This window comes from Aspergillus alliaceus (assembly GCF_009176365.1).
Source record: "Aspergillus alliaceus strain CBS 536.65 unplaced genomic scaffold BDW43scaffold_26, whole genome shotgun sequence".
Taxonomy (NCBI): Eukaryota; Fungi; Ascomycota; class Eurotiomycetes; order Eurotiales; family Aspergillaceae; genus Aspergillus; species Aspergillus alliaceus.
Window position 1 is genome coordinate 203,608 of NW_022474709.1, and position 21,808 is coordinate 225,415.

At 48.4% G+C, this 21,808-nt stretch overlaps 8 protein-coding genes across 8 annotated transcripts; 5 read left to right on the forward strand and 3 right to left on the reverse strand.

Moving 5' to 3' along the window:
- Nucleotides 1–638: 638 nt before the first annotated feature.
- On the forward strand, nucleotides 639–2,673 carry BDW43DRAFT_102294 (cation diffusion facilitator family transporter). The gene is made up of 4 exons (XM_032037776.1): nucleotides 639–944; nucleotides 1,027–1,077; nucleotides 1,124–1,971; nucleotides 2,049–2,673. Exons 1-4 carry the CDS (start codon nucleotides 664–666, stop codon nucleotides 2,447–2,449), a joined length of 1,581 nt encoding a protein of 526 aa, XP_031899565.1. The 5' UTR covers nucleotides 639–663; the 3' UTR covers nucleotides 2,450–2,673.
- A 926-nt stretch (nucleotides 2,674–3,599) lies between these two features.
- Nucleotides 3,600–4,218, reverse strand: BDW43DRAFT_102325 (uncharacterized protein). The gene is made up of 2 exons (XM_032037777.1): nucleotides 3,974–4,218; nucleotides 3,600–3,894 (listed from the first exon to the last, which is right to left on the reverse strand). The coding sequence occupies exons 1-2, from the start codon at nucleotides 4,003–4,005 to the stop codon at nucleotides 3,636–3,638; spliced, it is 291 nt and encodes a 96-aa protein (XP_031899566.1). The 5' UTR covers nucleotides 4,006–4,218; the 3' UTR covers nucleotides 3,600–3,635.
- On the forward strand, nucleotides 4,011–5,841 carry BDW43DRAFT_278423 (uncharacterized protein). Its single transcript, XM_032042169.1, has 2 exons — nucleotides 4,011–4,162; nucleotides 4,231–5,841. Exons 1-2 carry the CDS (start codon nucleotides 4,117–4,119, stop codon nucleotides 5,463–5,465), a joined length of 1,281 nt encoding a protein of 426 aa, XP_031899567.1. The 5' UTR covers nucleotides 4,011–4,116; the 3' UTR covers nucleotides 5,466–5,841.
- Nucleotides 5,842–5,905: 64 nt separating this feature from the next.
- BDW43DRAFT_278426 (flavin monoamine oxidase family protein) lies at nucleotides 5,906–8,393 on the forward strand. Its single transcript, XM_032042170.1, has 5 exons — nucleotides 5,906–6,072; nucleotides 6,493–6,717; nucleotides 6,774–6,811; nucleotides 6,871–7,259; nucleotides 7,317–8,393. The coding sequence occupies exons 2-5, from the start codon at nucleotides 6,592–6,594 to the stop codon at nucleotides 8,297–8,299; spliced, it is 1,536 nt and encodes a 511-aa protein (XP_031899568.1). The 5' UTR covers nucleotides 5,906–6,072; nucleotides 6,493–6,591; the 3' UTR covers nucleotides 8,300–8,393.
- Nucleotides 8,394–9,171: 778 nt separating this feature from the next.
- BDW43DRAFT_102343 (uncharacterized protein) lies at nucleotides 9,172–10,319 on the reverse strand. Its single transcript, XM_032037778.1, has one exon. It carries the CDS (start codon nucleotides 10,207–10,209, stop codon nucleotides 9,208–9,210), a length of 1,002 nt encoding a protein of 333 aa, XP_031899569.1. The 5' UTR covers nucleotides 10,210–10,319; the 3' UTR covers nucleotides 9,172–9,207.
- Nucleotides 10,320–11,658: 1,339 nt separating this feature from the next.
- BDW43DRAFT_278430 (T6SS phospholipase effector Tle1-like catalytic domain-containing protein) lies at nucleotides 11,659–13,716 on the reverse strand. Its single transcript, XM_032042171.1, has 2 exons — nucleotides 13,585–13,716; nucleotides 11,659–13,498 (listed from the first exon to the last, which is right to left on the reverse strand). The coding sequence occupies exons 1-2, from the start codon at nucleotides 13,702–13,704 to the stop codon at nucleotides 11,717–11,719; spliced, it is 1,902 nt and encodes a 633-aa protein (XP_031899570.1). The 5' UTR covers nucleotides 13,705–13,716; the 3' UTR covers nucleotides 11,659–11,716.
- BDW43DRAFT_278432 (uncharacterized protein) lies at nucleotides 13,712–14,354 on the forward strand. The gene has a single exon (XM_032042172.1). It carries the CDS (start codon nucleotides 13,800–13,802, stop codon nucleotides 14,313–14,315), a length of 516 nt encoding a protein of 171 aa, XP_031899571.1. The 5' UTR covers nucleotides 13,712–13,799; the 3' UTR covers nucleotides 14,316–14,354.
- A 2,408-nt stretch (nucleotides 14,355–16,762) lies between these two features.
- Nucleotides 16,763–21,191, forward strand: BDW43DRAFT_102359 (peroxidase/cytochrome P450 family protein). The gene is made up of 13 exons (XM_032037779.1): nucleotides 16,763–17,505; nucleotides 17,578–17,675; nucleotides 17,739–17,980; nucleotides 18,037–18,241; nucleotides 18,298–18,438; nucleotides 18,485–18,575; nucleotides 18,626–18,956; nucleotides 19,015–19,358; nucleotides 19,414–19,901; nucleotides 19,957–20,371; nucleotides 20,429–20,665; nucleotides 20,731–21,010; nucleotides 21,076–21,191. The coding sequence occupies exons 1-13, from the start codon at nucleotides 17,122–17,124 to the stop codon at nucleotides 21,135–21,137; spliced, it is 3,318 nt and encodes a 1,105-aa protein (XP_031899572.1). The 5' UTR covers nucleotides 16,763–17,121; the 3' UTR covers nucleotides 21,138–21,191.
- The last annotated feature ends 617 nt before the right edge of the window (nucleotides 21,192–21,808 follow it).

Below are 21,808 nucleotides of genomic sequence, written 5' to 3' on the forward strand. Positions count from 1 at the left end.
TAAGGACAGAACTATAGAGTGGTTCGTTAATGTCGAAGACACCGCCCGTCTACACGTTGTCGCTGTTCTTGATGAAAGAATAAAGTCAGAACGCATTTTCGCTTTTGCAGTTCTGTATAGCTGCACCGATGTCGTAGATATTTTGCGTGACGCCTTTCGGTTGAATCATGGCTTTACTCAACCTCCGAAGAATGAGCCCGGGATCTTAGCCAGATCGATCCCTCTAGGAGGGCAGAGAGTCTGATTAAGGATTTCTGGAATCGTGAAGGCTGAACTACTCTGAGGGATAGTATTCTTGGTGGAATTGGGGACCTTTGAGGAAATTAAGGGCTAGGCAGGGGATTTAGCTTCTTAGGGCTTTTGTACGGAGGTCCAGCTCTGTGCTTGGGGTATAGAATGTCTACCTTAGGCAAGAAGCAATGTGCTCGTTGTCCTTGTTTTCGCCGCTTAATCTAGGATGATCTCTATCGAGATAGATTAATTTGGTTCTATATTGAATAGAATAAAATTAAATAATTGAAGGATGTTTGTTTCAATGGCATGTTCCGATCGCGGACCCACGGGCACTAACCATGATGTAGTAACCTAAAACCCCCACTCATCTTCATCACTATGGATTCAAATTTCACCCGTACGAAACCACATCTTACCCGGACCAACACCATGCCACAATTCTCCCCATCGCCATCACCCGCACTTTCGGGGTCTCATCATTCTATACAGCCTAGACGACCAAGTCTTGAGCCTGAGGGCGAGATCCTCTCTACACGCGGCCAACGCTTGGCAAGCCTCATCCGCAGGCGTTCCATCTCTGTTCAAGGTCGTGAGCCCTATGATGATAGTACTCGCTATGATGAGCTGGCCGCATCTCGGGACTATACGGAGGTTCCGCCATTGGAACGAGCAGTGCAATTGATTGGGGATGTCAAGCCCATCTATGACTGGTGTGCAATTCACCATGGACATGTTTTGCTTTCCAGGGGATGGCGTGAAGGAAAATAGTAATCTAACACAAACGGCATATAGGCAACTATTGTATCAAGACAAAAGCAAGCTAGATGGAATGCGAAAAGGATTGTTAGTATTGTCTCTCCTTCAATTGACACTAACCTAATGTCTCCAGACGTGACTATTATGAACGGAACAACCGTCTCATAGAGCAATACGTATACATTGATCGGTTGCTTGACTCATCATTGCCATGTCGGCTCATTGGCGAGTATCAGCAATCTCGATCCAGCGCATCTGAAACGTTCACCGGGGATACCGGACACGGTCATGTGTTTGGGAACAGGCACTATGCAGCTGTTGATGGCTCCGAGGAACCACCACAAAGGCAAGACCGAATTAAACGAACTCCAAGGAATCTTTATCGAATCCCGAGTGAATGTTCGCATCTCTTATCTGAGCAAGGAGACGAAAATACGTTAACCCCAATCCCATCAGAGGGCGGGCTGAAAGACGACTCATTCGTAGACAACGGCGCCCGCATTGTTACTGTCGCCATTTACGTGAATTTTATCGCCAACATAGTCCTACTAGTAGCGAAAATTGTCGTCATGTCCATGACAAACTCCCTTTCGGTTCTTGCCAGTTTGGTGGATGGAGCATTGGACTTTCTAAGCACTGCCATCGTCTGGGTAGCAACAACTTTGGTTCGAAAAGATGATCGCCACAGTTACCCTATCAGCAGGCGTCGATTGGAGCCATTGAGTGTGTTGGTCTTTGCAGTTGTGATGATGACCTCTTTCGTCCAGGTTGCCATCACATCGCTAAGCCAATTGATATCCTCCGATAAAACATTGGTGAACTTAACAATCCCCTCGATTGCAGTGATGGCCAGCACTGTCGTCGTTAAGCTCGCGTGTTGGTTCTGGTGCCGATTAATCAAGAATTCGAGCGTTCAGGCGCTGGCACAAGATGCTCAAACCGACGTGGTCTTCAATCTCTTTAGTATTCTCTTCCCTCTGAGTAAGAGTGCCCTTTCCCAATACCCTTTACGAGTGGCAGGTTTCTTTCTGACCTGCCTCTTTTTTCTTCTTCTGCAGTCGGCTCGTTTACCAAATCCTGGTGGGTCGATCCACTAGGTGGCCTACTCCTCTCCGTCTACATCATCTGGAATTGGAGTGGAACTGCAGGCGAGCATATTCGACATCTGACGGGCACGGCTGCGTCACCCATCGACCACAGCGTCCTACTTTATATGACGATGCGGTTTTCCAAGGCCATTCTCAAGATCCAGAATCTAAGGGCTTACTACGCAGGCGACCTCTTGAATGTTGAGGTGGATATTGTTCTGGAAGGTAAGACGAGCCTCCGTGACGCGCACGACATAGGCGAGAGTCTTCAATACATGATTGAGAGTGTACCGACTGTTGACCGGGCCTTTGTACACATGGACTACGATCCGTGGAACATTCCCAGCCATATGAATCAGCAAGAGGCATGACACCTTCTAACTTGGTCAAATCATACTGACCGAAAGAGTTTTCCCTTCCAATCCCGTCTACCATCACTCTATATAGAGATGGACAGCGAATAATAATACAGAACATATTAAGCATAGAGTGCAGGAGTCCCCATAAATACCCGCTGAGTCATCCGGTACAAGTAAGCACACACGTGACCCCGCGTTCATCGCGTGGGGACGCGATGGGTCCGTGCCGTCCCATCTCGAATTTTGGTAACCTGCAACCGACCGTATGTATGTAACTTAGAGGATTGGAAAAGAGGCTGCGTTGTAACCTCACCAAGTCACACCGGGGTTACTTACTTGTACCTTGCCCGAATCAGCCGCACACGACATGATATGTCCGACTTCAACCATGGAGATCTATCAGTGGGTGGGTGGGAGATCTTTTAATATCGTTTTCTGGATTGGCTCTGCCGACCGCTCCTTACGTTGATCGTGTCACCCCTCGCGTTGAATTCGCTGGCCAAGAAGTACCCACTTTGATCAGACAGTCATGCATCTTATCCAAGGTTGGTGGTGGTGCTGGCTTAAGTAGCATATGGAATTCCGAGGTATGATCAGAGATCGTTACTGTATGGTGTACTATACACGGACCAGAACCGCGATGTGTCGTCAGCGGGTATTCCGTATCAAACCCCGCGCCCGGTGTTGATGGAAGAGAAGTGAGAGAACAGGAATCTAAAAACAGAAACCACAGTAGATTGATGAGAAAATTAAGAGAACGTTGTGCAAGATTTTTTTAGTCTATAAATTTAATCTATTATAAACAATAGAGAAAAAATAGTTTGAAATTCCGCCGTGAAAGAAAGTTTGAGCCCTCGTGCTCCATGGGCGGAAAGGCTAAAAAGTCAGTTACAACGCCTAAACCGCACGGGTGCGTCCGCGTCCACATCGCGACGCGATTAGATGAAGCGCTTTTTCCTCCCACTCTTTTGGGGTCACCTTTCCGCTCCAGATCACTAGCCCCCAGTCTTCCTCCCAGACTAGAGCGGTGCTTCCTTATATTCTCTTTACCTCCCGCTTCGCTCTTGCAATTGTCTTCATTAAACCCTCATGCTTCCGTCCTGACCTATCAAGTACACAATGTCTGACCAGGAGCCTTCTGCTGTGCCATGCTCATCGTCCCCACCAACAGCTCAGGCGTCCGAGTCTACCGCTGCTCTTAATTATGCCTTTCTCGTCCACTCGCAGAAAACCCTAACTCAGAACCTTCCCCCGCGGGTCGATAACAAGTTACTCGCCCGCCAAAAGCGTCGTCGCACAAGGTATATATACTGCGGGATGACCCCGATGATCTCATGCTGTGGGCTGCTTTGCCTGATAACTGGCTAACGCGTGAGCCATCTAAAACCACAGCCCCGAGGACCATGCAATTTTGGAGGCAGAGTACCAACGCAACCCGAAGCCGGATAAGACGGCCCGGACCAGCATAGTTAGTCGCGTGTCACTGGGCGAGAAGGAGGTACAAGTACGTTGCCAAGATCGAGCTAATAAACTTACCCTCGTCCATTCTGACTGTGGCTTTCCGACATTATAGATATGGTTCCAGAACCGTCGCCAGAACGATCGTCGGAAGTCGAAGCCTCTTCAACCTCATGAACTGCTAGCTCCTCGGTCCGACGCGTCGAAACAGAGTTTCAGTGATGAGAGTATACCCGCAGAACCAGGATCCTCAAGTGGGACGGAGCAGTATGATGAAACTGGCAATGATAGCAACGTGGTGACACAGGCCTCAGAGAATGACTCGTTCTCATCAGATGTTGTCCGCGGAAGCCAAGAAGAACCCGAACAGCCCATTCTAGGTTCTCAAACGAGCATAGCAACGTCAGAAACCCCAGAAAATAGCCAAGGAATACAGGAGGGTTCTCAATTGGAGCTTGAATTAAGCCAAGAACACGGGAGCGTACCATGCGATGAATCACACCAAAACTCTGCCAAAAGGAAGCGATCTGTCTCGGACCTTCGAGAGGGAAAACAGGAAGCACAGCATCCCCTAACACCACGTGGAGTGCAGGGTGTAAAGTCACCCCCATCTTTGCGAATATCCTTATCATTTGACGGAGAGGCTATGGTGAGAAAGGAAGGTGAATTGACTCCGTCCCCACCAAAGGGACGCAACGCGCTCCGAATTGCCATGTCTTCAGATGGGAAAGCCGTGATTCGTGCAAATGGAGAACCATCACCATCCAAAAACCGCATTTCTATGTTTTCGACCCGAACCCCTCGGTTTGCGGGACTCCGGAGAAGCAACAGTGCAGTGGTTCTGGGAACACCCAGAGGATCTATCGAAAAGGAAAGGATCTTTGGACGATCACGCGACCCCCGGAACTGGGAATCTGTTTTCGATACCGATGCCCGGAGTGCATTATCTACCCCAACTAGTTCGCAAAGTACTTCACATACGGGGTCCCCTGGATTTTTTCGCTCCGGGGCCCCGCGTTCATTGACACGAAGTCTGTCGGCAAAGTATAAAAATACTGCGACATTTAGCTCGTCTGAACATCTCAAGACGCCTATTCCCCAAGCTACGAGGGAGAAGAGGAGAAAACTATCACGTGCAGTCTCATCATTGGGTCGCCTCGAGACTGGTCTCGGAGGTGTGAACGACAAAAACTCCCCTTACCCAATAGAAAACTCAAAGGGTATTGCAGGAAAAGGCGATGGCGATTTGGAGTTGCACTGTGGCGATTCGGACAAGGAGAACTGGATTCCTGGAACCCGAAACGTTCGCCGACGAGCGGCATCCCAGCACCATTCTTCTCGCCCCGCCCTTAGGGATACCAACGGGAGGGAGGGCAAAGTCAACAAGGACCTAGCTGCCAGACGCTTCCGGCTCTCTCAAGCGTCGCAGCGTAAAGCAACCAATAAATCCGTGCCAACAGTAGATACTGAAGTGTCTACATTCATGGCTGGCGGAGGCGGTTCCAGTCAGGAAGAAGACCTTAATTGCATCCAGGGCTTATTATCTTTGAGCCAAGGAGCATGGAGATAAGAACGGATATACCAGTTTTCTTGTGCGATGATCGATTTCCTTTGTTAACTTTCCTTTGTTTCATATTCGTTCCCTTTGTAGTTACGTTCAAGTTGCGAGCTAGCAAGCGGTGACTTCATGTATGATCTGTGATGCTCAAACCGTGATGATTGAACTGTTGTTTTCTTTTTTTCTCTCCTGGTCCAGCCATTCATTTCTTCGAGGGATATGAAGTCGTCTTAACCCCCCGGGCTGTGATCACCTACCAAATATTGATGACGAAACCCTGTCTTGATCATTTTAAGATATCCAAATGTAATTCCAGGCTAATAGGGCGATTTGAAAATGAAATAAAAATCAAGAGGATGGTAGTTTGGGTATGGAGCACTGAATCCACACTTATTCTTCCCCCGAATATATGAAGACGTTAAGTGGCAATTGAGGCAAAAAAAAGGGTGTAGCTTCCATCCATTGCACGTGGCCCGAGCGTAGTCCTATAAAATGGGTTTGATAGCGGCAAGTGAGGACTTTCTATCCATCTGCAACGCCATATCCTTCGCCATCTGTTCTACGCTCACGTTCTCTCTCATCTATAACTTTGGTAAAATTCTATATATTTTTGGTTCTGGTAAGTGGATAGACTCTTTCACTGAGAATCTTGCCATTTTTATGCATTCCGTTTGTGAAGATGGACGTGTACGCCACTTTCATCATCGGTCTTAAAATGGCGTGAACTATTTGGAATGCTGTCTATCTCAATAATGCAGACTATTTCTTTGCTTCCTCTTCCAATTTCCCCGTTATCTATGTTTCCATGTATGCTTTCCTTCCACCTCTTCTTTCCTTCCCCGATTACCTGCTACATTTCGAGATCTATATGGCTCAATTCATTTAGCGAACCAGTCAGTGGGTTCGATAGTGCATGGACAGACCAAATTCCATTGAATGTGAATAGTGGCATTGCAGAGATACAGCTTTCTTGATGATTGCCTGAGATTTATCATCACACATAATCTTCCTTACAGAAACTAACTAACGGATAACACAGAATCTTGTGCGTATTATCATTAACTATCAAATCGAATAAAGTAGTGTGTTTACTCCTGCTGCAGTCCCGGGATTCGTTCGTGTACTTCACAGTTTCAACATGGGTAAAAAACCCAATGTGGCCATTATTGGAGCAGGTCTTTCTGGCCTGAGATGTGCGGATATTCTTATCCAGAATGGAGCTCAAGTGACCATCTTTGAGGCTCGAAATCGGGTTGGAGGAAGGGTATCTACCCACAATAGACTCGAGCGGTAGTATACTGATATCTGACACAAAACCAGGTGCATCAGAGCAAGCTCGGGGATCATTTAATCGACCTGTCAGTGCTTGTTTCCTTCCTATTGGTTGTAAAATAACTTCAATGCTAATGGACGAAAGCGGTCCCAATTGGATCCATGGCACCGGGACGAATCCAATTACTGACATCGCTGAACAAACAAAAACGACTTTGGAAGATTTCGAGGGGAATCAAGCTGTGATATCTATGGATGGGAACCCCCTTGACGACGATGAAGCCGCCAAAATTTCGAATTTCTTTTGGATAACTATCGAGGAAGCCTTTGAGTACAGCAATACTCATAAGGCTACCATTCCGCCCGAACGAAGTCTCTTTGACTTCTATGAAGAAAAGGTCGAGAAAACTGACTTTACTGTAGAAGAGAAGAAATTATGTATCGAGCTCTGCAGGCTATGGGGAGCGTACGTTGGTGATCCGATTGAAAGGCAGAGTCTAAAGTTCTTCTGCCTCGAAGAATGCATGGATGGCAGTACGTACTCAGCATTATTTCCACATATAGTGTCTGTCACTGACTCTTGAATACCAGACAATTACTTCGTAGCATCGACCTACAAGGTTATACTAGATTACATCTCTAGAGCAGCTCTCCAACACGCTGATATCCGGTTCAACCAACCTATCGTCAAGATCGACTCTGTCGCCCCTCAAGGCCCAAACACCCGTCACAACACAACCTTAACAACCGCCACAGGCGAAACCCACACATTCGACGAAGTAGTAGTGTCCTGTCCACTGGGATGGCTGAAGCGCAACAAATCCGCATTCACCCCAGAGCTTCCTCCGCGGCTCACCCAAGCTATCGACAGCATCTCCTACGGCCGCTTAGAAAAAGTCTATGTCACATTCCCACGGGCATTCTGGCACAACAAAGACCCTGCTACTAACGCAGGCGCAAAGCTCAGTGCCTACGAGCGCCCCACCTTCGCACAATTCCTCGACCCCGCATACGCAAAAGGCCCGGAGGGTATCCTCTGGAATCAAGAATGTATATCCCTAGCAGCTCTCCCAGCACACTGCGCTCATCCCACACTCCTCTTCTACACCTACGGGCCCTGCTCCACGTACATCGTTTCCAAGGTTGCGAACCTTGATCCTAAGTCTCAGGAATACTTTAAGTTCCTCGACGACTTTCTGCGTCCGTTTTACTCCCGTCTATACGGATATTCGGAGTCATCACCGGAGTGCAAACCGCTGGCCCTGATGGCGACCCAGTGGCAGAATGATCCTTACGCTGGGCATGGATCGTATTGCAATTTCCAAGTTGGTCTCCGTCAGGGTGATCGAGACATTGAGGTTCTGCGTGCGGGACTTGGGCTGGATCGTGGAGTGTGGTTTGCCGGAGAGCACACGGCACCTTTTGTAACGCTAGGTACGTCGACTGGGGCGTATTGGAGTGGCGAGCGTGCTGCGGGACAGATCTGTCAGTTGTATGGGCTTGGTAGAGTGGGTATGGGCATCGAAAGGGATGATTCTCTGCCTTCGGCCGGTGTGAAAAGGCTTGCGGATTGAGGGATCTAAATTGAAGGCGGGCAATTTCCCTGCCTGGTCTGTAGATAATATACGGATAGAGATAACCGTGCTGCTTACTTCGGACGTAGATGTAGATATTTTTTTTTTTTTTTTTTTTTTTTTAGGGAATGTACTAGAGTATGTACGATTGACACTCCACACACGCACTCTGCGCTATATACACATTCAAGAGGACACGGCTCGCAATTTGACCCATGATACAAAACATTGTCCCAACAAATAAAAAGGCAACAGGGGAATCACAACGATGACGCTTAACCTCGCTCGGTAGATGAGAAAACAGGATCAAATAAAACCTCCCGGATGACAAGCCACCCGCACATAATCAAAATGCCTTGCGCCCTGGTGCAACCTACAAGATGGAATAATACCACAGAGAGCATCCACGAACCTGCGCGCTCTTCATACTTCACATATCCATCAAGTAAGGCACATGATATGAAATAAAAAATGAAGAAAAAGGAACAAGACTATGGGACAGACAGCAAAAGGAATTGCAAACTCCTAAGATGAGCGCCAGAACAAAGAGCAAGAGTTACATTCCCTGAAAAGTTGCAGCAAATCAAAGAATGGATATAATACAGCAGCGCACTGATGGGATTTCTGTGGAGAGCAGCAAGTCCGTTGGAAGTAGAGACGGCTTCAAAGCAGAAGAAGTTGTCGGTAGGAGCCTGGCAACACTGCCGCCCGTTCTAAATAGCAACATTGTTCCCATCGGGAAGCGGAGCTACAATGGCGGCAGTTTAATAGTAGGTGACCTCAACTTAACGCTGAGGATAGCAAACTACGAGTTCAAGTCCAAGCGTAGCCCCTAAAACGCTCCATTTAGCGTTTGTTGCTGATCACTTGCCATGTTGCGATTTGAACAAGTAGTTGTAACCAGCGAATCAATCTTCCCAAATCGTCTCCAGGTCTAGATCTTGGCGACGTTCGGCCCCACAAACGCTCCACCGTTTCCTTTTGTCGGCTCTGAGTCCATAACCCCCTGATACAGTTCGCGTGTTCATCAGTGAGCTTGAGGGACCCGACGCATCTGATGCGCCTCGTCGTCGATTTCCGTTAGCCGCGGCGTCCGCCTCGTCTGCTCTGTCGGCTGCAGCTTTCAATGCAGCAATCTGATCAGCTTCGATAGCGGCGGCTTCGGCATCGGGAATGTCCGGGATAGTTTCCAAAGATGAGATACTTGGACTACGGGAGCGAAGGCTTGTGGGCGTAGAGGGCATCGATGAAGCCGAAGACGTCGAATAACCGGGATAAATTTCGTTGTATCTCGAAGTGAGAATTACCGGAGACGAATGGGCAGAAGAGGGACTGCTAGCGGATTGAGCGGTGGAATTCATCGGGTTGAAATGGAGGGGGGATGACGGTCGTCGGCGCGCCATACGGGGAAAGGTGTTGGAATGCACAGGCGAAGCCGTACGAGGTTCCCCTTGAGGCAAAGACGACGCGGTGTCCAGCTCAGCGTACTCCAGAATGGGTTCAGAGATGTTCAAGGGTGCCATTCTAGCCTCAAGACTATCCCCGATTGAGGCCTGAAAGGGTAGATGGCGTTTCGCGGCATTGTCCGGCGAACTGGTTGGCGCTTCGCGACCATTCACGAAGATATATCTACCCCGAGAGTCCAGCCCCGGGGAGGAGTGAGCGCGCGTCATGGGAGGTAGGCCAGATACCTCCGCCAGAGATCGAGACCGAAAATGAGAACGGGCGAAAGGCAAGCGGGTCGGCGAAGTGGTCGGAGGACGTGACAAAGTTATCATGACGTCGTTCTCTTGATCCCCACCAGTCCCCGGCGCAGTTGGTTCAGCTGAGTCGACCGATTCGACGGGACTAGGGGGGAGGATTATCCCCTCTGGGGATAGATAATGAGACGTTTCCATATCCGTCTTCATGAAGAAATTTGACTTTTTTCGGGTTAAATCGGCCTCATGCTGGTTGTTTGAGGGTGTAAGGGAGGCGTGGGGAATAAGGGGGGAGATAGGAGTAAAGTTGAGTGGTGAAGTCAAAGACTTTCTCAAAAGAAGAGGAGGAAGAGGAAAGAGGCGCGGGTCCACGGCTGATGGGAAAGGGAAAGCCGCTGCGACCAATCAGACGCTTCCGCGCCAAGCCTCAATAGGTCAAGCCCTTTTCCGCGCTCCACCGCCTGTCTAGTCTCAGGTGAGCTGGACTCTTATCTACTCTTACAACTTTACTATTACCACTATTACTACTATCCTTTTCTTTGTCTTTTCTCTCTTCTCATCCTCTTCTGATCCTCGTCTGGTTCCTTAAACATCAACAGGGGAATGATCATGTCCTGCGACCTTTTCCACGAAACTCTACTAACCAAACTACTCAACTGTATCCCTCAAGGTTGCTCGGCGCTCATCCCCAACAGGCACCTGACCCCCAACTCCGACTCATGACCACGTACTTTTGTGAGCTTAGTCGTTCTTCCTCTTCCAAACGCCCGGCGATTGTTTCCCACAGCCCATCCGCCTTTAAAAAGATACGGAGTACACCTGGAGTTCTTGGATCGGTGATCAGTGGCCCGTATTTCGTTCCCCATAACCCTCAACACTCCGTGGCGGGTCTGAAACCCAGCATCATCTCTATCCTTTCTTCTGAAGCTCTTCTTCCTCATATCCATTATGTTATACGGTCCACGCCCTTTTTTAATCTACCTAGTCGTTCCCCACTTGGGTTTCTGGTAATAAACCCTTGGTTCCGACATGTTTCTCTGGATGATGAACTCGTATGACGACAAAACCGATGTCACTATTCACATGATCGGATGTAGTTGCTATTATATATTATTGAGAATATAAATTCATCTAGTATTCAGCATTTTCTCCTCCGTCAGTTATCGTAGCGAAAATCGTAGTGGGGTAAATTGATAGAAGGGGCGGGAGTTCATCAGCGCGAGGTTTACAAGTGGATTTAAGTTGACATTCCCGTGTTCAAATGAAGTGTATATAGCGGTAGGACCTCCCCATGGAAATATACTGAAGGGGATCCGACTCACAGATCCCTGGGCATTCAAGCCACTTGTTTTCTTGGATACATGATACCTGTTACTTGGTTCATGTATAGTACGACGATCAACTAGGGAATATGGATAGATTTGGATTTATAGATAGTGCACTGTATACTACTCTTTTATCCAAGGATCGAGGAATGTTGATCCTGGGCCCAAATTAAGATGAAACCCAGGCGTGTACCAACACGTTATTAGCAGGGAAGATATTTAGACAGAAAAAGCAAAAGGAAAGGGCGAAGTGGGAAGGAAGAGAGCAACAAGACACATATCCCCAACGGTAGGGTATGTATTAAGGGTATTAGGTATGAGAAACAGCTAAAACAAAAACCAAAAAAAAAGAAAAAGAAAAAGGGAAAGGAAAAGGAAAAGGAAAAGCGTCACTAATGCTGATGCTCTTGGCACAAATTAACTGCCTTAGGCTCCTTGGCTCGCACATACACTTCCCGTACAGTATCGCCTTTGTGGTCTTTAACTATCCAATCTCCAATTCCGTACCTTTCGGGGGCTCGTTTAACACCACGTCCACCCCCGCCAATGATCAGGTTCCCAGGACGGTAGTTCTGGTCGCTGTGCAATCGGCGAATTGCAGATACATGGATTTGGGCGTCGTCTGGGATGTCACGAACCTCGCCACATGGCAGGGGCCACCGAATCGGCTTCCATGATCCATCCTTCTGCAGATCCATTCGGCGGAATGGAAGGTACTCCATTATTCGCCATGAGAGAACAGATAAAGGTGGTAGGCCGTTGCCAAATTCTAGGCAGTCATGCAACACGCCCGTGCTAGAACCACAGAGGGCAGCCACAAATCTGGAGCTCGAATCGCTCCGCGGTTGTTTTTCACCACCGTCAGCGGTGTCAAAATTGAATGTTGGTTGCCGACTCGCGTCTGGGTGGTCATCTTGGCACCATCGTCCGTTGATAGGGTTCCAGTGGATGTTCTCTTGAATGGGGGAGTATTCGCCTTCGTACTCTTCGAGACATTCAAACTGCTTCATTTTTCGAGCATCAAACTGCAGTCCCGCACGCTGGGCCTCTTGGACCATCCAAACCAATGGTGCGTGGCTGAGTGACCAGCGTTCCTTCTCGCTCTTTTTCCATCCTCCTCCAATGTCTGCATGGCCACCAGGAAACCATACTTCCTGAACGTCTTGGGGGCTATCCTCATCGTTATCATAATCTTCCTCTGTACCAACATGCTCGGGTGGCACCTGAAGCGAAAGGCCTGAATGCCCGCTTCTGATGGATGCCACATCCTCTGTGGATGCTGTTACCATTGGAACAGCGAGGCTTAGCTTCCTCTGGGAACGTTGTCCTTGTGCACGGTATCGGTGAGCCGCGCTGTGTACACTCGCATTTGAGCTCCGCACGCTGTGATATAGAGATCCAGCCTCTCCGTGCCTCTGCTGAGCCGGGTTTTGGACATTACTACTACCATTCACAACAATTTCGGGGAGATCCTCAGGCTTCTCCGGAGCATGGTGTAGATGGGGTAAGTGACGTTTCCAGTGAGCGGTTTTCTTTCTCTCACAACACGGTCTGACTTCCGAAATCAGATCCTGCCGAAACTTCGCACGCCTCTCATCAATCCCCACTGCATGTCGAATAACTTTGGCTGAGCTGCGGGCGGTATATGGAAATTTACTTCTCTGCATCCAGGCGGACTCAAATGCGGGCACGCTATTGACAGTATCGAACAGCCCCATGAATTTGATCCGCGTAATAGGCCGACTGAACGTCTCACGGAAGGCCTTCATGTATTCGAACAATTCATCTCTTTTAGCAAGGTCGTCTTGGGTATTACCACGTCGCTGCTGCCATTTGGCAAAAGTCTTCCACGCGAATCGGGTTAGTTCCTCGTTACCAGCCTCGAGCAAGCCAACATAATCTAGCATTTCTGCGAGGAAGCGCGCAATGTATGCACCTCGACTGAAGCCTATGAAGTAAATCTCGTCGCCAGGAGAGTAGTAACGCATGAGGAACTTATATCCGCCCATGACATGTTCAGCAAAGGAGGATCCGACGGCGGAGTCCTTCGCTTTTAGGTATGCAGATCTAATCCGTTGGAAGCGGCCATGGCTGGAAAGGGACTTGGAGGTTACATATGTCCCAATCCCTGGTTGGTAATAATGAAATTGATGGCTTTTGCTGCGGTCGAGCATCTAAATAAGTCATTAATATCTCGTTAGCGGATCGGCTATAAGTCCGTCTGGAATCTTCTCGAGCTCGCCGGGTTAGGTCAAGTTACCCGAAATATTTTCAGAACATTACTGTCCGACGAGTCCCCACAAAACTTGTTCCCAGTGCCATCGAAGCATAGCACAAATTGTTTCGGCACAGGGGCCGGCCCGAAAGGTGCTGCATCCATGGTGGTTCAGAGAAAACAGGAAATGGGGAGGTATAGGAGTGACTTTAGGCAAGGCTTGCCAGGGCAGTCGACACATTCTCACACACCGGGTGGGAATGTGTGGATATACATATATTCGCCGACGACGGTTATTCGCAGGCACATGCGCCTATTCCCGAGAGTATGTACGCTTTTCAGGGCTAACTTGGGGGGATCGCCCCTCCTATAGTTCGTGGACGTCTAGGAACATTTGCGCACGGAGATTAAGTGCAGGTAAGACGCTCCCGTTCTTAGAGTCTGCTTTCTGCATCACAGCCTTGGATTCGGCCAAACGATACGTCAATCTGAAGCCTCCTGAGTGGAGCACACAAAGTGGTTGGTCAGGTTGTGTGAGTAGACGAATTCCTCAGCTTACTGCCACCCTTACAAGGCTCGTAATAGTGTATTTTTTTTTCTTTTTCAGTTGGACTTTGCAGCTTATTACCTGCCCCCAATTTCTCCCCCTCTTTTTGGTTCTCTTTTCCTCTTATAGACTGATCATCCTGAGGGCCCTGCCGTCAGCTATCGTGGTCTCTGACGGGATGTCAACTTCGGCAGAAGCTGCCAAGATGCCGAATAAACAGTACTTATGATGTCTTGAAAGCTGCAGAGTTACGAAAAAGGGTAAGAAAAGAAGTAAAAAAAGAGGGGAAGTGGTGGACACTCAGACAAATGATCGTCCGTGTAGTCTACAAGTCGGCAAACCCTCCCAACACATAGAGTGGCTAAGGTTCGGCCAATCTCGGGCTCTGGGATCTGTGACCGATTGCCCAAGCCATGGCCAATTTGGTTCGTTGTAGTCAAGGTATGTGATTCGTGACGGAACAGTTCTCGTATGAGGCCCGTACGCTAGGGACGATCTTTTCCTGGCAATTCGTCCCAGTGGGGACTCATCAATACCCAGGTCAGGTAGCGGGTCGCTTTTAGCGCATACTTTGCATATACAGTATGTTACATACAGTAAGTACATTCAAGTCATAGGGGTGTCACAATGCTACGCAGGCCATTCATATTTTCGGATGGTTGTGAGCGTTCCATTGTCACCCTAAAACGCATGGCTTTCAGTCGGGTAATCCCAGGGCTGACTTGATATACTTTGAATCAGTCGAAGCAAGGGATGGATTTTGAAGGAGCCTTGGTGATTCTTGCACTATAAAATGGGCAGAGGTAAAAGAAAGGGGGAACTAGGTATTTCGGAAAGAAGGAAAGCAACATTTCTTAATGAAATTGGCAGCTTTCTTTCTTTTCACACACACTCTCTCGTTTGACGTCCAGTACTGAATACTTGGAGAATACACACTAGTAGTACTGTTGTATTAGTGTGTTTCTCGGTGTGTGGGGAAGTGTGGTGGCCCCAGCCGTCAGGTCCGCCACGAACCACTCGGCAACAGCCGACTAACTTCCCATGGCATTGGGAAAGCTCCTCTTTGAGCTCTTTTGGCCATGGGATATCAGAAAAGCCAATTGTGAATCCTTAATTACATTTTAAGCCAACACTCTATCGACGCACGAAAGTGCCCTACATACAACATGTCCCTTACAGTATGTACATGTGAGAAGAAGAGACCAATACATGAGAATAACCCCTGCATTACCAACCTTAATAAGCACAATCCAAAACCTCTCAGGGGCATAAGAGCACAAGGCGAGTCAGCCATACTCGTATGCAAAGTCCAGTACTCGTCTGCCTCCTGTTGACAGTTATTCTTTGTGACTTTTGGCACAATTTTTTTTTTAAAAAAAAAAAGAAAAAAAGTCTTTCTGTCTTTCCAATTCCAATTAGATCGAAGACCGCAAGGCCACCGACACTAGTACTCCTATCGACCCGCTTCTCATCCAGGAACCAAGATTGGTGGACGCTAACTTAGACACCGACACTTGAGTCAGATCGATTGGGTTGCGGTATTGGCGAACACATAGATTTTGTCGATCCCGGTGATCTTCAAATTTGCACAGCGTAATTGATTTGTACCATGGAGTACTGATTACCTACCCTACCGACGCTATTGCTTAATTGGCCCTTGTCATATTTGGGAAAAGATTAGAGAAACGGATACCCGACCAATGAATTCAGTCGAGATTTAATTACTAGGATCTACCTCTTTAATCTCTTGTTTGTTTTTACTTCATTTGGCGGGGTTTACCCATGACTCCACCGCCAGAGTGAAGGAAAAGTTAAATGAGGATTGTCCCGTGTTCCAGCGCGTGGTTACCAATTAGGAACAACCTGGACTCCACGGTCTCCCCGAAATTTCTTCTAATGCTTCTCTCGGTCACTTCTTCTGAAAGCTGAGGTTCTCCAAATTTCTCATAATTGCGTAACGTGCACATCCCACGACTCATACCTATGCCCGGAGAAGCCTTCCACCCTTACATCCCACTCATACTACGACCCCAAAAGAATCAATGGCTGAGATTGGTCATAATAGTAGGGTTGATCAGTGAGACAAGTAGGTGTGGGAGAAACTAGGGCAGTATATCTCCTGCTGGTGTTCCCACCATTCCAGAGGGCTGATTCTTCATGTTCATCAACGTCGTGCTCATAGGTAGCCGGCTTCACCAGTGACTTTCGTGAAACTTGGCTTGGAGCTTGGGCCAGTAGGGACAATGCGCTACAATTGGCAGTCTGGAGCCGAGGTGGAACCCAAGTTCCTCTCTTCCACTGGATCCACCTGGCCATGTTTATCAACTTACGCGATCGCTGCAGATTCCAGATTTGTTGGTGGCTGGCTATGTTTCCCGCAGTGGACCAAGATCAGCTGAACTATGCACCAATACAATAGCTATGGGTTTCTTGAACTGCAAGCTCGTCATTAAACTTTTTACCTCGGTGGGTCGACTACAGTGAACGACGATGGTCAGCGAAGAATTACTCCGTACCTACCGCCTACAGATCCCTTCCACGACCCGGAGTCAATGCGCGGCGTGCGGTGTCCACGACCAGATGGCAAAGTGTACCATGCTCAGTCAACGCAAGCCCCTTTGACTGGGTAGTTAAGAGCATCCCCACTCTTCTGCCAGGCCAAAGGTTTGGACCAAACATGATCCTTCCTGCACTCCCCGCGAGTCTAAACTATGTATTAGTATTACTTGACAGCATCCAGGATGAGGGTCCAGCTGTGAGATAATTAATTTACCCCCTAGACTGATTAATTAGTTTTCCTCTCAATCGGATTCGATAGCCATGATCCACATGCACAGTGTTAGGGATCTTGACCCCATGCTGTGTGTTCAGCTTTTAAAAGCTACTGCTCCGTACAACAACACAGGGGCTCTGCCGGTCGAGACTCCTCCCTTCCATTTCCTCTAGTTTTTATTTCTCTCTTGCTTTTATACCCCGCTTCGTGCCTTATCCCTAATTCTTCACCTTGCACATTCCTCCTTATACCTATAATCATAATGTTGCGGAGATTTTCTACAAACTTTAAGAGGTCAAAGAGCGACCGCGATACCAAGCAAAATGGCACTCCGGTGAACGGAGACAAGCGCCAGTCCAAAGTGTCGCCGGTGCGCAAGCCGTCTGCAGACGAAGAGAGGAGCAACAAGGCGGAGGATGGCGTATCGGTTTTCGACAAGTATGCACAGGTCCTCCATGCTTCGAGAAGCCCTCTACCCAACCAGACTGGGGACGGGGCCACTTTTGAGGAACATCAGGGTAGTCGCATGCAGGATCTTCGCGCTCTTGGCTTCCAAGATCTTGCTACCGCAAAGAACCTGATCATGTCGAAAGCCAAAGGGGAGCCTGTTGATGATAAGACGATGCTTATGGAGAAGATTATCCAAGTAAGAATAGTCAATTACATGGTATTTTATGGAAATGGCAGCGTTTGTTGACCCTGCCTTGTCTTTGTGTAGCTCGTCAGCGGTCTCCCAGGAAACTCGAAGACTCGCGCTGACTTGACAAACGCATTTCTAAACGAGCTATGGGACTCCTTACCCCATCCACCACTCTCGTGGGTTTCCTTAGCTCCAGATATTGTTGGTGCTTGATCGGGGTGATGCTAAGACGAGCATAGATACATGGGCCCTGAGTATTCCTATCGGTCCGCCGATGGCTCCAACAACAACCCTACCCTACCATGGCTGGGTGCCGCCAATACCCCATATGCGCGGTCAATTGCCCCGTTGACTATCCAGCCTGGGGGCTTACCCGATGCAGGTTTGGTTTTTGATAGCCTCTTTGCTCGTCAAAAGTTCAACCCTCACCCGAACAAGGTTTCCAGTCTGTTCTTTGACTGGGCATCCTTGATCATCCACGGTGAGTTCAAAAGTGACAAGAGTATGCTATGATCTTATGCTAATATCGTTTACCAGATATCTTCCAGACCGATCCCAGGAACCCGCACATTAACAAGACTTCCGGTTACTTGGATCTCTCCATCTTGTATGGTGACGTTCAGGAAGAGCAAGACCTAGTCCGGACACACAAAGATGGCAAGCTGAAGCCCGATGCTTTCTCTGAGCCTCGGCTCCAGGCTTTCCCTCCTGCTTGCTGTGTTATGCTAGTCATGCTTAACAGGTCGGTCATCTCAACTTACGGTACAATGTGTTGTGCTGACGTGTGTTATGAGCTAGATTCCACAACTATGTGGTGGAACAGCTAGCAGAGGTCAATGAAAACGGTCGCTTCACCAAGCCTGGCTCTCATCTCTCTGAAGAACAGGCAAAGAAGGCTTGGGCAAAATACGATGAAGATCTTTTCCAGACTGGCCGCCTGTAAGTACACAGCCAACCATTATTTGCATTGTCTAACCGTCTACAGCGTCACATGTGGCTTGTATATCAATATCACCCTGTACGATTATCTGCGCACGATTGTCAATTTGAACAGAGTAAACAGCACATGGTGTCTGGTGAGTGTGACCTTCCTACTCGATGGCGTGAAGATACTAATAATAGACAGGATCCCCGAGCGCAAATGGAGGGCAACGACCCCACACCATCTGGCCTGGGTAACCAATGTTCTGTGGAGTTTAATCTTGCCTATCGCTGGCACTCCACCATCAGCGAGAATGATGAGAAGTGGACCGAGAAGATCTACGAGGAGCTAATGGGAAAGCCCGCCGCTGAGGTTACAATCCCAGACCTGATCAGGGGTCTTGGTAAATACGAACAGGGTCTTTCGAAAGACCCTTCGGAGCGTACTTTTGCTGGTCTTCAACGCCAGGAAGATGGCACTTTTAGGGACGAAGAGCTTGTGAATATCCTCGCCAATGCTATCGAAGATGTTGCCAGTGAGTCATCTGCCCAACACTGTGTACTGATCCATGCGAATTAACTATGTGTCAATAGGCTCGTTTGGTGCACGTAACGTTCCCAAGGCTCTTAGAGCGGTTGAGATTCTGGGGATAAATCAAGCCCGTAGGTGGAACGTCGGCTCCCTTAACGAATTCCGCAAGTTTTTCGGCTTGAAGCCTTATGAGAGGTTTGAGGATATCAATTCGAACGAAGAAGTTGCGGAGGCCCTGCGTCATCTTTACGAGCATCCAGACTATGTTGAACTCTACCCTGGTATTGTTGCTGAGGAGGCCAAAGAACCTATGATACCTGGCGTTGGAATTGCTCCTACATACACTATCTCTCGTGCGGTCCTATCCGATGCTGTGGCTCTCGTCCGAGGCGACCGCTTCTACACTGTAAGTTTGTAGTTACTAAAAGGCAGGGGTACTAATGACCTAACATGAACTGCAGGTCGATTACAATCCTCGGAATCTGACCAACTGGGGATACAATGAGGTCCGTTACGACCTCAACGTGAACCAGGGATGTGTCTTCTACAAGCTTGCGACCAGAGCCTTCCCTAATTGGTTCAAGCATGATTCCATCTATGCTCATTATCCCATGACTATCCCCAGCGAAAACAGAAACATTATGAAGAATTTGGGTAGGGAGTCTCATTACTCCTACGATCGCCCGGCCTTCACGCCTCCTCACGTGAATCTGGTATCGTACCCTAATGTCAAGCTGGCTTTGGAGCGTGAAAAGGACTTCCGCGTGGTCTGGAGTGGTGCCACTTCGCTCACCTCCGCCCGAGGAGGCGATGACTTCTGGAGCAAGTCATTGAACAATGATCAGTGGCGAAAGAACATCAAGGATTTCTACGAAGACATAACCGCCAAGCTGCTACAAGATAAGTCTGGAAATCTTGCGGGTATCAAGCAAATTGATATCACACGGGAGTAAGCTAGTCACATATAATTTATTCCACAGTACAAAAGCTAACCGTGTGTGTAGTATTGGAAACCTAGCACCTGTTCACTTTGCCTCGAAGCTCTTCTCTCTCCCATTGAAGACCAAGGAGAACTCCCGCGGAGTCTTCACCGACAGTGAGACGTTCATGATTATGGCCGTGATCTTTACTAGCATCTTCTTTGATATCGATAAGACCAAGTCGTTTTCTCTTCATCATGCAGCTCGTGCCGTTTCTCAACAGCTGGGTCAATCCGTTGAGAGCCATATCAAATCTATCAACTCCCCTGGATTCCTTGGTGGCATTATTGACAGCTTCCGCAATGACCACAACGTCTTGAAGGAATATGGCGACCAGCTGATCAAGAAGCTTCTGGAAAGTGGCTTGGGCGTGTCTGATGTCACGTATTCTCAGGTGCTGCCTGCAGCTGTGGCGATGGTCCACAACCAAGCTCAGATGGTGAGTTCCCCCTTCTCTTACTCGATACGCCCCTGACTGCTGACATTCTATTTGTAGTTCACCCAAATTATCGACTATTATCTTTCCGAGGGCACAAAGCATCTCCCTGAGATTAACCGCCTTGCCAAGGAGGATAGCAAGGATTCCGAAGATAAACTGATGCGTTACTGCCTGGAAGCCTTCCGCCTCAATGGAACATTCGGATCCTACCGTGAGGCCCAGACTGACCTCAGTATGACCGACGAAACTGGGGAAGTCGACATCAAGCGAGGCGATAAGGTATTCGTTGGTGCTGTAGGTGCTCTCTACTGCGACTATACCGTACGTCCTGCAGCTGTGGTATGACTAACACTACATAGGTGAAAGCCAACCGCGATCCTAATGTTTTCCAAGACCCCAATGAAGTGCGTCTGGACCGACCTCTAGAATCTTACATCCAGTACGGGCTCGGCCCACATACTGGCTTGGGCAAGGAAACTACCTTGCTTGCACTGACGTCCATGCTGCGGGTTGTCGGTGGCTTGGACAACCTTCGGCGTGCACCCGGCCCTCAAGGTCAGCTGAAGAAGATCCACCGTGAAGGTGGTTACTATGTCTATCTGAGGGAGGACTGGGGAAGTTACTCTCCATTCCCAACAAGTAAGACTTCCGTGGCACATTTCCCGGGACGGAAAAAAAAGATACTAACCTCTTTCGCCTTGCAGCCTTCAAGGTCCACTTCGACGGTGCAATCCCGGCCCCCAAGAAGCGCTTTACCTCGTCCTAAGATGTCGTCGCTTTGAAACCCGATATGTTCTCGAGGCTGAATAATTTGTTCTAGTGTACCAAAAATGGCTTTGCGATATATCCTATTATGTTTGGAATTGAATGTTATTATGGCTGATCTAAACTGCTATCATTAATATACCACGAATGTAGCAATAGTGATAATTTGTTGATCTCTTTCTCTTCTTGGGTTTCACGATTACGCAACAGGAATGGGCAGTTTATTTTTGGTTTTTCCTGATTAAACAAGTACTGGCCTACAGTCGCATCTTTCCCCTATATCATACGCATGTCCCAATAGCCGCTATTCGGTCGACCACTCACCCCATATCCACAACCGTCAGGCCAGTCGCCTCGCGATATGACAGGTAGGTAGGGCTTAGGCTCCGTGTATGCGACAGGTCACATACATACTGGTCTGCTTATACTTCCGTGCAGCACTGTATCATGCCACACTCACTCCGTCTGGTGTATGTTGCGTTGCATCGCGCTAGTTTCTTTTCCCCACTAGATGATGGATCTCAGAATTGAGACATGACTGGGTACGAGATTATGGCCTCAATATGATCTGTCTTTTTGAAGGCCCTAGCCTACCTTTTCCCCTTCCCCTTCTCCTTTCCTTTTTCTTTTCTTCAAATGGGGATTAAGCTTTTTGGTTAACATAGAGAGATA

Excerpts from the sequence above, each read along its gene's own strand:
- BDW43DRAFT_102294 (XM_032037776.1), top strand. The coding sequence starts at position 664 with ATGCCACAATTCTCCCCATCGCCATCACCCGCACTTTCGGGGTCTCAT. Across the intron at positions 1,078-1,123 it reads GATGGAATGCGAAAAGGATT|ACGTGACTATTATGAACGGA; the intron begins GTTAGTATTGTC and ends TAATGTCTCCAG. Across the intron at positions 1,972-2,048 it reads TAGTATTCTCTTCCCTCTGA|TCGGCTCGTTTACCAAATCC; the intron begins GTAAGAGTGCCC and ends CTTCTTCTGCAG.
- BDW43DRAFT_102325 (XM_032037777.1), bottom strand. The coding sequence starts at position 4,005 with ATGTCGGAAAGCCACAGTCAGAATGGACGAGG. Across the intron at positions 3,895-3,973 it reads CACAGTCAGAATGGACGAGG|GGGCCGTCTTATCCGGCTTC; the intron begins GTAAGTTTATTA and ends CTATGCTGGTCC.
- BDW43DRAFT_278423 (XM_032042169.1), top strand. The coding sequence starts at position 4,117 with ATGAGAGTATACCCGCAGAACCAGGATCCTCAAGTGGGACGGAGCA. Across the intron at positions 4,163-4,230 it reads TCCTCAAGTGGGACGGAGCA|ATGTTGTCCGCGGAAGCCAA; the intron begins GTATGATGAAAC and ends CGTTCTCATCAG.
- BDW43DRAFT_278426 (XM_032042170.1), top strand. The coding sequence starts at position 6,592 with ATGGGTAAAAAACCCAATGTGGCCATTATTGGAGCAGGTCTTTCTGGC. Across the intron at positions 6,718-6,773 it reads GAAATCGGGTTGGAGGAAGG|GTGCATCAGAGCAAGCTCGG; the intron begins GTATCTACCCAC and ends ACACAAAACCAG. Across the intron at positions 7,260-7,316 it reads CGAAGAATGCATGGATGGCA|ACAATTACTTCGTAGCATCG; the intron begins GTACGTACTCAG and ends CTTGAATACCAG.
- BDW43DRAFT_102343 (XM_032037778.1), bottom strand. The coding sequence starts at position 10,209 with ATGAAGACGGATATGGAAACGTCTCATTATCTATCCCCAGAGGGGATA.
- BDW43DRAFT_278430 (XM_032042171.1), bottom strand. The coding sequence starts at position 13,704 with ATGGATGCAGCACCTTTCGGGCCGGCCCCTGTGCCGAAACAATTTGTG. Across the intron at positions 13,499-13,584 it reads ATGTTCTGAAAATATTTCGG|ATGCTCGACCGCAGCAAAAG; the intron begins GTAACTTGACCT and ends TGACTTATTTAG.
- BDW43DRAFT_278432 (XM_032042172.1), top strand. The coding sequence starts at position 13,800 with ATGTGTGGATATACATATATTCGCCGACGACGGTTATTCGCAGGCACA.
- BDW43DRAFT_102359 (XM_032037779.1), top strand. The coding sequence starts at position 17,122 with ATGTTGCGGAGATTTTCTACAAACTTTAAGAGGTCAAAGAGCGACCGC. Across the intron at positions 17,506-17,577 it reads TTATGGAGAAGATTATCCAA|CTCGTCAGCGGTCTCCCAGG; the intron begins GTAAGAATAGTC and ends GTCTTTGTGTAG. Across the intron at positions 19,902-19,956 it reads CAAATTGATATCACACGGGA|TATTGGAAACCTAGCACCTG; the intron begins GTAAGCTAGTCA and ends CCGTGTGTGTAG.